Source organism: Eubalaena glacialis, chromosome 12 (assembly GCF_028564815.1).
Source record: "Eubalaena glacialis isolate mEubGla1 chromosome 12, mEubGla1.1.hap2.+ XY, whole genome shotgun sequence".
In the NCBI taxonomy this organism is placed as follows: Eukaryota; Metazoa; Chordata; class Mammalia; order Artiodactyla; family Balaenidae; genus Eubalaena; species Eubalaena glacialis.
This window is the reverse complement of record NC_083727.1, coordinates 93,941,930-93,955,727: the sequence shown is the minus strand read 5'-3', so window position 1 is coordinate 93,955,727 and position 13,798 is coordinate 93,941,930. Positions and strand designations below refer to the sequence as shown.

The 13,798-nt window shown below is 39.6% G+C and overlaps 1 protein-coding gene across 1 annotated transcript in view; it reads right to left on the bottom strand.

The window, feature by feature from the left end:
* Window positions 1-13,798, bottom strand: part of COL19A1 (collagen type XIX alpha 1 chain) — a 322,067-nt gene that overhangs the window by 1,214 nt on the left and 307,055 nt on the right. Inside the window, exons 29-37 of the mRNA XM_061207711.1 lie at window positions 12,915-12,950; window positions 12,740-12,793; window positions 12,586-12,639; window positions 11,489-11,530; window positions 7,564-7,668; window positions 7,429-7,482; window positions 7,128-7,181; window positions 2,546-2,599; window positions 1,092-1,145 (exon numbers count right to left, since the gene is read on the bottom strand). Coding sequence (XP_061063694.1) covers window positions 1,092-1,145; window positions 2,546-2,599; window positions 7,128-7,181; window positions 7,429-7,482; window positions 7,564-7,668; window positions 11,489-11,530; window positions 12,586-12,639; window positions 12,740-12,793; window positions 12,915-12,950 — 507 coding nt within the window. The remainder of the gene's footprint in view (window positions 1-1,091; window positions 1,146-2,545; window positions 2,600-7,127; window positions 7,182-7,428; window positions 7,483-7,563; window positions 7,669-11,488; window positions 11,531-12,585; window positions 12,640-12,739; window positions 12,794-12,914; window positions 12,951-13,798) is intronic.

The window sequence follows — 13,798 nt, the reverse complement described above, 5'->3', positions numbered from 1 at the left end:
CGGCTCTCCCTCTAAGACACATGGGGCTCTGCTGGCAGTGTCCTTCAGAGAATTATGTCATGGTTCTCATAAACTGTGAGAGGACAACAAACAAGGAAAATATGCGCCTATTGAAAGGACTTTTTTTTTCTGGCACAATTAATAGTCATATTTTCATTCTTGATTGTGCTCCAAAGCTCATCTCAGTGTGGAATTCCCATTAACTTCAAAAGGCAAATCTCTGACTGAATAATTTCCATCGAGAACAGATCAAAAAGGCTGGTGGAGTTGGGCAAGCCCCCCGGGATGCTATCAGAAAAACTGTGCTGAGACTATCCAGAATACACACGATGTCGGCTTTCAGTCTGGGGGGACTCCTTTGCGCCTCAATGCCATTATGCCCCATTGTGGTCATCTTGGGGTAGAAGCCACTTGAGTGGCTCACATGGACTCCGGATTCTTAAATTTCTCTCATCCAAAGAGTTAGTCCATGTGACTCATGTGCTGGCTCTATCACACTGTGGGTGACACTTTAGATCCTAAATTGGGTAACTGTGTGATCTTCCTGCTGGCACTCCTCTTTTGCTGGTTCTCCCTGCTGACCACAGCAACCCATCTGTCCTGTCAACCGGACTCCCCAGGAAGCAAGCTGTGCTGGTTCTTTCGCGGATCTCCCCTACGACCCTCTAAGGACAGAACTTGCAGATTTTCTCAGCAAGCACGTCATTTACTGGAATCCTGGTTCTGAGAGCTAGCCTGCTGTCGGGAGCCTTGGCACCTGCGGCTGGACTTCCAGATACAAACTACCTTCCTGCACCTCATCAGGAGGTGACCCTCACCCATCCTTCCCCACGGTGGATGCCCAGGACCCTGAGTTCAGCTTGGACATTTGCCGTGTGGCACCCATGTGCTATTCATCCTCTTCCCTGGGAACATCTCTCTTGTCTTCAGACCAATTTTGGGACCTATGTCTTTCCAAGCCCACTTCCCTGACATCACTCCTATAATACTTTGAGGCTTTGCTTGATTTTATGGATTTCTCTGTAAGTAGGCTCACCTTGCCCCTACCCCAAGCCCCAATTTGGACAGTAAGTGAGGCTTTCCCTCTGTACCTTGTCACCCTTTGTTCCCGAGGGACCAGGATGTCCCGTTCTTCCCAACAAGCCCTGTAAAACACAAAACTAAGTTTGTTACAGAAACAACAACTAAACGGCCAAGGGTATTGGAAGTTGGTTGCTCAAATTGATACATTTTGAAGGTCATTTGATCCTAATTAAATCAGTCTTATAAGCTTATATTTCTTCAGGCTGATACAGCAGCTGTATCCTGCTGATAAGCCCTTGGAAGGATAAAATTTGTATTTGTGGTTGCTTTTTCACCTTGGCCAACCACATTTAATGACCTTAATTGGAACCTTTTAATACATTTAAGAATTTAGCCTTGCTGTTTAAATGGCAATTTACATAGCATTATGCCTTCCTAAATGAGCTATAATTTTGGTGGTGATCAACATTTTAAATACTTCACAGAGCAGAATTAACAAGGTGAGTTATGCGATCTGCATTTTACCAATGGAAAATAAAATTTAGTTTAAGATCTTCTTTGAGAATAGAGTTAGCTATCATTTCCATGGCCCCTTTCACAACTCGTTCTCTTAACTTTTAATTTTAGTGTACAATTTAGAGCCAGGTTTGTTCTATATAACTGTGGTGAAAGCATAAAAGGTAAAATTTTCATTATGGCAAACCCATGATTCAAAACATGAAAGAACACGATTACATTCCTACATACCATTTGCCTAGGCACTCTAAGAAGGAAAGAGTTGGAAAAATTGAGGCTTGAGTAGGGTTGCTAGATTTAGCAAATGAAAATACAATATTTGGGACTAACATGCTATGAAAGTATTTATTTACATGAAATTCAAATTGAGCCTCATGTCCTGTATTTTAACCGGCAACCCTAGATTTGAGTTATGCTTTAATGAGAGGCTGGGTTTAGCAGGTGGGAAAGGAAAAAAGATTGTTTTAAGCAAACAGGGTAACTGAAGACAAAAAGGCCCTGATGCTGTGTTTGAGAGAGACAGCTGAAAAAAGTGCCGACTAAAGTAGAGCGTATTTTAAGTCAGAAACAGGAATAAAAGTAAATTGAACCTGATAATCCTGGACCCGTTTTTTTTTTTTTTCTTTCTAGAGAATAAATCCTTAGTTTATGGCGCTTAAAAATGTAAGGGTGTAACCACCTGAATATCTCTCCCTAAGGTTAATGCCAGAAAAATTATAGCTAAAAAAGATAACGCTCCTCTACATCCAAAGTCTATTCAAATAGACCTGCTTCATCACAGACTGCTTTCTGGTCTGGTAGAATTTTCATGACAAGTCTCCACAACCCCAAGCAGCCTTAAGGAATACTAACAAAAATCTGAGATGTTGGATGCTACTTTCCCCAGCAATAGCTGCATAATCCACACAGAGGAACAGAGAACAAAAAGCAATAAAGAATGTTAGTTCACTTTGCATCATACCAGCAGATATGAAGTGTGAGTGAAACCATTTTAGCAAATACTTACAGGGGGTCCAGTCGGGCCAGGAGCACCTGGAAGGCCCGGAACGCCTTGAAGACCCTAAAAGAGATAGTTCCTACCGTAAAATCTGTTATATCATTGGAAACAAAGCATTTTAGTTCATCAAATATTTTGACGATTGAAAACTACCCATCTTTGTTGGCTAATCAAGAAACACATTTGTCATCTGCAAACACCCGTTTTCTAAGAGTAAGGATGGCGGGCTAAAATGCCACGACATGGAATTTGTTACAAACTTAATTTAATGTGTTGGTGATTCATAGAAAATTTCTGATCTCACAGAGCCCCTCCATCGACAATAGCATCTTTGAGAAGCTGGCACTGCTAAAGCATGAAAATACAAATTTCAGATGAGCAGAATGCCATCGAAGAAATACATGGTTACACTAATGCTTCTTTCAGCTGGTGGGAACAACGGACTCTGTTTTATGATACAGTATCTAGTTCAGTCGGCCAGTTCATCATAAGAAATACCGCTCATCGGCGAAGTGAAATTTAGAACCCTTTAATGGCTTAAGCGTAAAAGTGAAGGGATAGCCTCTCAGGCCCCGCCTAAGATTTGTAGCGTCATGCTAATTATACTGGATACATTTATATATTCAAGGAAGAATTGGTAAGGTTAACTGATAACTCGTGTAATTAATTTGTTCCTTTACCAAGTAAGTCAGCAACAGAATATTAGTTAAATAAGTTACATAAAATCCATAATATGAAATGTTTTGCAACTGTTAAAATCATCTTTCAAAAGCTATTGAGTAACAAAGAAAAGGAAATGTTACAAAATGTTACATAGAGTAAGGTCCAAATTATTAAAAAATTAGAAATGCACTTCATAAAATATGAGACTGATAGAGGCTCATAATGCCTTATGTGGAAACTTTAGTGTCAGGTGTGTTTCAAGGTTCTGAAGTTTCAGATTTGTTTCAAAGGGAACACAGTCTCATACTGGATATTACATAACACTCCCAGTGGCACCTGAGGCAGCACCTGCTAATAAACACACAAATATTTCTATAGCAAAACATATGATAGTCTCACCAAGTGGGATAAATAGACTAGCTCCATATGACTTCAGGTCAGATTTTGCTGACAAATAAATTTGCTGCAAACTTGGGAAAAATATCCCGGGTTTTCAGAGGCATTTGAACTTTGGAATTGTGGATGAGGGGTTGTGGACAATAATATGACTCTTACCAACAGTGGGAGAAGTACAAATAGGAATAACTTTTGTCTTTTTAGTGCTTTTGTGTATTTCTCAAATTTTCTATAAGGAACTCAGATGACTTCTACAATGGGAAAAATATACTTTTAAATACCCATTTATTATTTCAGATAACCATATGACGTGTCAAGTTCTATTTTGAACGGTTCCACTTTTTCAGGATTGAATTTTCTTTACTGAGTAATCCTTTTATAGTGCCAAAGCATTCATCGTTACAATAAATTCCTTTACCCTTTACTGTGATGAAATATGCATTTTATACATATTATAAATATCAGGTGAAGTGACCATGGTAAAATTGCTACATAGTTATCTATGGGAGCTCTAGAGGATCAAAGTTCTACAGAATCAAGGTTCTTTGCATCAATGGGATTAAGGACCAAGCTCTGCCAGGTCTGTCCGTCTAATGCCTAATGGGATCATATATTCCTTCAGGTTTTTCCATGTGACGGGAGGTGAAGAAATGCTGGAAAGGCTCTCCTTGAATGTGCCGAAATTCCTCATGTAACAAGAGTCTTGGGTAAAATCTTATCTATACTTGTGTTAATGTGGACATATACTTTCTTCAAGATGGTATCATCCTCACTGGCAATGCTCAGTGTGTGTGTGTGTGCACGCAGGTGCCCATGTGCAGTTGTGGGCGGTACACATTGGCATGTTGTATTGACTCTTTTTATTCCCCCACCATTAACTTGTTTATGGGGTTATAAGTGGAAAGGAAACAAATTTCCTTTGGGAATGGATCTCTAAATGTCTGGAGATTATAAATGCTATGCCACAAATTGCCTTATCTCAAAACACCCACATTTCCATAAAATTCTCTCTGTATGTACGTGCATAAGATATGTGCGTTCATATGTATTCTTTTTTTTTTTTTTTTGCTACTTCTAGTCTCAACACTGAATCGGTCTAGAGATGCTGAGTGAGTCTTTAGGTAGTCCAGTTTATAAGCTTGGGACTCATTAACCTTTGATGACCACATTAAACTTTAAAGTAAACCTCAGTCCATAAATAAAAAAAAAAAAATCATTCTCAGCCATCTTTCTCTGAACAAGCTGAAATTCTGTAGTAAGGGTAAAAGTTACTATGGATGTATAAAGGGCAAGCAGGTAATTTTACAAAACAAGAAGGTCATTAAAGAAGACAAGTACCTATTAAAGAGTATGACAGTCAATTTAGCATATTGTACCAAACTAAAATACAAATTAAAATTTACTGCATAGTCAAGGACCATTAGAGCTAAGTTCTTTCCCTATTCTGATATTTTGATTTTGCAAGTCCTACCTCAGTTGCTACCAAGAATATTTATTTTTCCATCGCTACAACTTATGGCTGACAATATTTTTCATGTCCTATTTATCAATTATTATTCTAAAATATTGTAGAAAGACCTGTATTCCAAGCAAGAATTCCCTCTGACTATGAGAGGTAAGTCTGTGTTCTATCAGCATCTGCTAATTTGTTACCTTGCGTTGTGAAACAACATCTGTAAAAACCGTTGAGGATAATGTCACTTTTGTAAGAGCAATAAACCGAAAGGCAACTCCTCTCTTTAAGTTCCCAAATGGATTAAATCGACCATTGGATAATTATTAAATAATAATTGGGAATTCCTCAAAGAGACAGGGTGTCCTTCTGCATCTTTTCCACTAAGGGTAGAACAGACATCTTAGATTTTGTATGATTAGATATTATATGCGTATTAAAATAGTATAGTTTATTGGCCAGCTGGAAATACATATGTTCTTGGGCACAGTTTCATTCACTTAAACAAATCAACAAATTAAAATTTCAGGGAGTATCTGAGTCCAAGTAGAAGACAAGATAATATTCAATATTTCCCACCTGCCTGAGAGGGACAAGCTGCATTGCCCCGTTACCCCCCAAAGGCCCAACTGAGCTAGTGTATTACTTCAGGTTTATTCATACTATTCATGTGATGTGAAGAAACAGTGAAGAATCTCCTTCTGAACTAGCTGGAATTGTCTATCTAAGTGTCTTGTGCAAAGTCTGTGTATGCTGTGTTAAAGAGTCAACAAGGTGTACGTAAGGAAAAGCACACTAAAATAGTGAAGGAATTAAGGAGGGATTTCAGTTCACCAGGAGTGCTAAGGATTCTGAAGAATCAATAGAAGTTAACTTCTAATAAATTTAATTTAGAGTCACTTATGAAAAAACCTGAATTCCAATTATTTCCTGATCTTTTTGTTATTACATTCTCAATTGCCTTTAAAGCCTACTTCTTGAGTCTAGGCAGTTAAAAGCTGTTAGACTATTAAAATCAGACACCGTGCTTGTACTTTAGTGCAACTTTCTGTGGAGCATGGAGATGCAAAAGCTCAATAACTCTTCCTTATTTAGAAAATAAAATGCCTTTACTGTTTTATTTACAGATGAAAATAAATGTTGTATTTCTTTGCTCTTCAGTTTTTAACTTGGAAGAAAAACAAGCCAGTCCTCACAGTTTCCTTGAATAGAATCCATGTTAATTAAAAACAATAACACGATGATAATTTATAATGTGAAATATATAACTCCAACTCAAAAAACAGATCTACTTTACATCCTTTTGATTTTCTGCACTAACATCAAGGTTAATATATGCCAGATGGCTTACTTACTTTCATTAAGAATTATTAGTATCAAAACTGTTTAACAAGAATTCATCATCCTAATTGGTTTTCCTAAGAGTTAATGTAAATTATGCAGGAAAGAATGCTATCCTGAGCATCAGTGTGGCTGAGAGTCAGAAAATTATGCCACCATCTCAAGAGCACTTTTGACTTTGAACCTTAGTGGGAGGGTGGGCAGCTGATTTAAACCAGTCCAAGCAGACCCGTTTGATAGTTTTTTTTTTTTTTCTTCCTCCCAAGAGTTTGAAAGTTGAGCAGAGATACAAACAAACCAAGGTCATTGAAACTGAGTCACGTTACAGCAGCGGCCCAGGGAAGTTCAGCTGAGTTCTGGAGCTGCCCTGTCCTAGGCTGGTTGCTAACTATCCCTTCAATTCTATGAGCTACTTTGGGATTCTGTTCAGCAAATCTCCTTTTCCTCTTTCTCCTTGCTTTTATCTTGAGAGAGCTGGACTTGTTACCTGCTATGAGAAAACAGAAACGTAGTAACTGATATGTTAACTTTGTGTTTGAATTCCCTTGTCTCAAAAACTGGATCACTGGGGATAAGCATCCACGTATTATTTAAAATGTGTTAACATTTGGAAAAAACCTGTCTTCGTTTCTATTTGTTTAGCATCACACATGAGATATAGGAAAATTGATGTCCTTTTGTTGTGTCACATGGAAAGAATCAACAGTAGGGCTGCATGATCAGAGAAGAGCCTTTTACCTCATTGCCTTTCTCCCCAGGTATCCCGGGGTAGCCTCGCTCTCCTTTGCTCCCCTAGAGACACAATACATTTAGTTAGTACACTCAGTCATTCTGTCATCGTTTGGGAAAATGAATATATCTCTTCTCAGGACACTTGGGGCATGTCATTTGGACAGAATCAGGGAAAAAAATAAATGACATCTGCAAATGGCTTTTATACCACTTTTCCAAAATATTTTTAGAAAAAGGACTGTATTTTAAAATGTATTTCTTTTTTTTACCCTGAATTAAAGGTTGCACAGAGGAGAGACTTCCTTACCTTTGGTCCCTCTCTGCCTGGGACTCCTGGAGGGCCCCGTGGCCCTACATCGCCCTAGAGGACAGAGCAGGCACAGCTGAGAGAAGGCACCATGTGTCACGTCCAGGGTCCACCAACACTTAGCCCCCTTCTTACCTTCTGGGCTACAGAATCAAACTGTCCAGGCTCACCAGTGCCTGCTTCTTCTCCTTTGTTGCTTTTCAGCCCAGGGACACTGGCTTGGCAGTTGCCACAGAAGTTCTAATGAAGACAGAGATAAGGTCACTGGAGATTCATTATTCATCGATTGGATTTGAACTTCTATTTGAACTTTTGTGAGAGTTGAGTGATAGCCATTGCTATGTCACTCTACTTTCAGAAACTTAACTTATTCAATTTGAAAGACTACTTTTGGGGAGGCAAAAACTACTTTAAAAGATAAACTCATAAGTCAAGAACACAGAGTTTCAATTGCTTAGCAGCATGTTTAAAAAGGGAGGTGGCAATAAAGTTTGGAACAACCAGCAAGATTACAGAGCTCATAAAACGAATAGCATAAATCATAAGAAAGAAAGAAAGGAAGAGAGAAAGAAAGAAAGAAAGAAAGAAAGAAAGGAAGGAAGAAAGCTGTGAAGAAAGGATTTCCCCTTTTGAGAGCCCAAGCAGTTGGAGAACCCTAAACACAGCTCACTAACCTTTTATTTGTCAGGGGAAACACTCATGTGGGAAACAATTATTTGAGTGACTGGGACTTGACTTCTAAGTCAAATCCAAGTGCAGATAGGAAATATAAGTGGAATCACCTTTCCATCGCCTTCTCTGTAATCTTTAGCTGATCTGCAAAGGCTTCAATTTAGGTATCTGAGCTCACAAGATAAACTTCTTATCACATAAAGCCTACAGAGGCTTATTTTTAAATAAACTGTTATAAAAATATGATCAGGAAAGGCATAAAACAGGGACTACTGAGTGGGGGAGACAGCTTAAATTTAACAATTGACCAAAGGTAGGACAATCTAAGCCTCAATTCTTCCATCCTTTTAACCAAAGGGAAGAATCTTTAAACATGAAGAGGGAATGGAAACTTGCATTGATGGGAAGCTGGCAAGAAAGCCCATGAAGTTCAATATTTTTGACCCAGTGTCTATCAGCACAAGTTTGATTTCCAAACATATGCTCTATGGAAGACTAATTTTGTATGATATTGAAAAGGTTCTGAGGCAATTTGCCTAAAAAATGCTGGGTCAGAACAGTTCTCTTTATGGTTGTCCTTCTTAGAACTGGAATATATGAGAAGGAGTTGGAATGTGCAAAGTTTCCCAAACTAATTTTACCACTAGGTTCATTCCACTGAGCTAATGTGCTGGTACAGGAGTTAAGAAACACATACATAATTGTAGAACCACCCCTACTAAATCTGAAAAACTGTGAAGGTAGAGACGCTTGAGGACTTCAGAGAACCAAAAAGCTTTCCATATTTCAAAAAGTATAAAGAATGTCTACTGTATCTGTAGACATTATAACATGGCATATCAATATATAGTAACATTTTAGAATGGATTATTCAATTGATTGTTTTTTTTACTGAAGTATAGTTGATTCACAATGTTGTGTTAGTTTCAGGTAAATGGCAGTGATTCAGTTATACATACATATATATCTTTTTTTCAGATTCTTTTCCCTTATAGGTTATTGCAAAATATTGAGCATAGTTCCCTGTGCTACAGTAGGTCTTTGCTGGTTATCTATTACATACAGTAGTGTTCATACGTTAATCCCAAACTCCTAATTTATCCCTTCCCCCGTTTCCCCTTTGGTAACCATAAGTTTGTTTTCCATGTCTGTGGGTCTATTTCTACTTTGTATATAAGTAACATTTTAGGATGGATTATTCAATTGATTTTTATTGAAGTACAGTTGATTTACAATGTTGTGGTAGTTTCATGATTGTTTTAATAAAACATAAAAAATGGAAATAATTACAAGTCAATAGGATTTTCTAGAGTCATTTCAAACTGACCTCATCTTCTTTAGGTTAGGGTTACTAGAATGGTAAATGAAGGAAAAGTGGATTTCATTAAGGTTCTTAAAAAATATCTTTTAAGATTTTTCTCACGGAGAGGATAAAGACGCATCAATTATTAGCTAATGCACAATCTCGTTCAAAGAAGGACTGATACACAGATTAACCTGGAGGAAGGTCTTTGGAGGTATACATCATTCAGGCTGGGAAACACGTCAGTTCTTTTCAACACTTTATTCAAACACAGTTTTTGAAAACAGAAAGCAGGACGATCAAGTCCGCTAAAGACTTTAAGACAGAGTGGGACAGTTAATGTGTTGGGTGACAGGATTAGGATTAAAATTCCCATATGCTTTGGGGAACTACATGCTTCTCTTCTATTGAATACAGCTTGCTGGGACTGTCAGTCAAGGGTCCTGCCCACCTCTTGCCAACTGGCTCCCCTGAGACTCAGAACCTCCATGAGGTGATGCTGGGTCTGGACCCCGGCAAGGGCATTTATTAAGGGGATGCTGCCCTGGTGAAACTGTTGACTACTTCCATGTCTGAGGCCATCGGAGCCCTGGTTCTTTTCCCTGTCAGAGCCTATTTACAGTCTTTTTGTCTGTAGTGGGAGCTGCCCCACATCCTATCAGGATAGTCAATAATTTTTTTTGATCCTTAAAGAACCCTAACTGTTCCAGAATGATATAACTCCTACAATCCTGCCATTTCCAACATCACTGCCCTCGTAAAGAACATGAGACTGACTGTCTGAGGACCTGCACTCCTGTGTTAATGTCTCACTTACTGGCTGTGTGACTCTGAGCAAGGTACTTAAATTAACTCCTCAGAATTTAGGTCTCTCGTGTACAGAATGGGAAACTCCGCAGCCTGAACTCATAGGATTCTTGTGCAAATTAAGTGAGATGATATAAGTAAAGCAGTGTGTTGCCTGGCATGTAATCATAACTCAATAAACATAAGATCCTCCTGAAGCCCCCATAAATACTATTTTCTGACTTATGAGAAAATGTTGGCTTTTGAAAGTCTTAAACCCCCCCTCTATATATTTATATTTATATCTACATTTACATTTATATTCATATACTATTCTCAAAACCTTTATCACCTGACAAATATATTTACTAGAATTCTAGCCTTGTGAATTCAATTCAACAAATATTCCTGCCTGCCTACTATTGAGTAAGTCGCTGCAGGAACCATTGGGCTAAATGCTGGGAATATAAAATAGATCACATATACACACACATAGCTCGTGTGTGTGTGTACAAATATACTGTCCATTCATACATTGACAGATACGACACATGAGGTTTGAGTGGAATATAAAGGGACAGACTTTCATTTGGGTTCAGTCTTAGCATTCCACAAAGAAACATGCAAATACACAACCTCCTGGTGTCCCATTATCAACCTCCCCCCATCTGTTTTACAAATAAAACAGAGGGAAGTATTAGAGAAAAAAAAATGGTAGCAAGATGAATTCCCTGTGAGGTGGATAATAGGTAGAGATCATTTTTATTTAACAGAGTCACAGGTATTAAGGCAACTGTCAGCTATGGAATTTTGTAACTCACTTTGTAAAATCCCATGACATAAAAACTCAGCCTTGCAAGCTAGCTGTTTATTGAGCAGCATTGCTTTCCATCCTGGACTGGCCAGGGCAGATACCGTGAGAAGGATTGGGTTTCACAGTGATGAGCCTGGGTGGGTAAACACCATTAAGAGAAGGCTATCGCTCCAGAGAGAGAACGTCTACGCACGGGTGTTAATGACACCATTCCTCTCCTGCAGCTCATCCCGGAACTACCACCCTCCTCCCCTGCTCCCCTCCACACCCAAAATGAGAGGCTGGTAAAGAACAGAGTGGGGAATGAGTATAAGTGGCACTAGACATATACAGACACGTGTTCCTTTTTCTATCTGAAAGATGTTCTGCCATTAAGAAATTGAATTTTAATTCAGGCTAAGCAATTAACTCAAATTCTCTTAAAGATTTCCTTTCTGATTTTTCCCGGAAATTAACACATAATTTCTTACATAGCCACAGAGTACCTTGAACAAGGCCCCAATGTCTCCCAAGAGAGGAAGTGCAATCTGTGGATAAGGAGAAAAAACCCCAAAATACGTGTATTTATACATATACAGGCACACAATACAATACAAACATAATAAATGTAGATATTTTCCCTCAAAACACCAGGCCAGCTGAGATTTGTCACCATGGTGACAAATGGTGGTGCTTAGAAGAGCCTCACCATCAGGATGGTTGGCCAACATGATGTTTCCTATCCAGAAACAGACACAGGACTCGGGCAGTGCTTTGGCCTCTGTCTTAAAGCGTCCTTTCAGAGAGACACCGTAAACCCCAGTAATGCTTTAAAGGTTCCCAGTCAATACACATACACACATGATTCACTCAGCGAGGGAGTTAAAGGCCAAGATACGCCTCTGCATGTAACTTATAATGGCACATGAGGCTCAAACGGTGTAGGAGGATTTGTGAGACTCAGAACCGAGAGGCCAGATTTGGGTTTTATTATACAAAATTCTTAATACAATGTCATATACCATATGGCTTCTTAAATTATAACTGCCGATTTGGAGGCTATTTAAAGGGATTTCACTGTCACTCAAAGCAAGGTTTAACCTAAAATAAAACTTTGGAACACCCATTTAGTGCCTAAACCTGTTCTGAAAAGCCTACTCAAGCCAGTTTTGTAATTTAACCATTTCAGCATTCTTAAAGCCACAGAATCAATAGATATGTACCATATTGTGGGAAACGTACCTGCAAACTTTCATTTAGAAAAATGAAATTCATTTAGTCACTAGCATTAGAAAGAATAGAATCTGTGGCTACGTATTTTAACTCAATTTTCCATGGGATTGAGACATTATACACCAAGGTTCAGCTTGGGGCAAAAATTGTACAACTGAATTGTACCCTCAGGAAATAAGTATTCATCACACACACAAAAATGCTGATGTAGCTTGAATTTTCTTCCCTTCTACAGAAAAATGGGGATCAACAAAATCACTAAGCAGTCAGTGAGCATCCTAATTAGTTTGGACGCAAAACTTGCTGGGTAGGCTGTTCGGCTTCTGGGTGCATGAAGTATACATAAATCAGGCACGGTCTGTCAACATACCGGGTCACCTGGGGGGCCTGGCAGACCTGGCTTTCCATCCCTCCCAGGAGCTCCCTGAAAACAGAAGCAGCAGGTTCAAATCTTTGCACCTCGGCACAGGTTCAGATTAAAACAGGTGCGGGGGAGAGGGGAAGTAGGTAAAAACTGTCCTTACGTCATTCCCTGGGGTCCCTGGAGCTCCTGGCAATCCAGGGAGACCTCGAGGACCCTGGAAACGGGGGAAAATAGTTACTGACAAGGATAGTCTTTTAGCAATTGCCCCCATTCCCCCCCTCCCCCAGTCAGCAAGATGGATTTGCTGTGCCAGATAACTTGGTTAAGTAGCTTACCTGAATCCCTGGCTCTCCAGCTGGGCCTTGGGAGCCCTGCATAGAAGGAGATTCAGTGGTCAGAATTCTGCTGGGAATGTCCACAGATTACCCAAGTGGGATAAAGGGCCAAGTACTGTAATTTACATAGTGGGCAACAGGGCTTGCCACCCTGCACACTCTGAAAGCTCTCTGCAAAGCTGGCCAAGGGTTCTGGGTGGCAGGTGAACGCCTGACCAGACGCAGTGCTGGAAGCGCCACCGTTAACTGTGTTCAGATGCCTGGGCCGCCCCCGAGCCTGCCATCGGTCCCTGCCCACTCATGGGCGCACAAACAACACGCCCAAGTTCTGTCTGCTAGACGCTGGCCGGCCACAGGGTAACTGGCTTGGGGCTTCCTTTCCTTCCTGCTTTTTACTGGGAGTCATTTCTCTGAAGAAATTGCCAGAACCAGTGTTCAGTGATGGGAACTGGAAATAAAACTTCAGTTATTCTTTTCTATGTTAGAAAACTGGAATTTGGGGTAACTAAAATGAGGCTGGGAGATTATCAGTGAACCTAATGATGACAGATCCATCCCTATCCCATGACCATGGACCCCTGGATGAGGAACTGACTGACCACCTGGGTGAGTAAAGAGCTGGGGTCTCGGCACCTGACTTCACTACCTGCTCACTGCCTTTTCCCTTCTTACTTTTAAATAAATATTCATATTGTCAAAGCTACCTTTTTGCTTCCTTTCTATTTATATGGTGCCCTTAAGTTATTTTTGGTTTGTTGGTTTATTTTTCGCTTCAACCTCCTTCACTCCCCTAATAATTTCCTGACCTACTTTTTTACTTTGTTTAATCTCCCATCTCCAGTGGTCTTTATATTCTCACCCTGGAAAATCAAACACCACACACA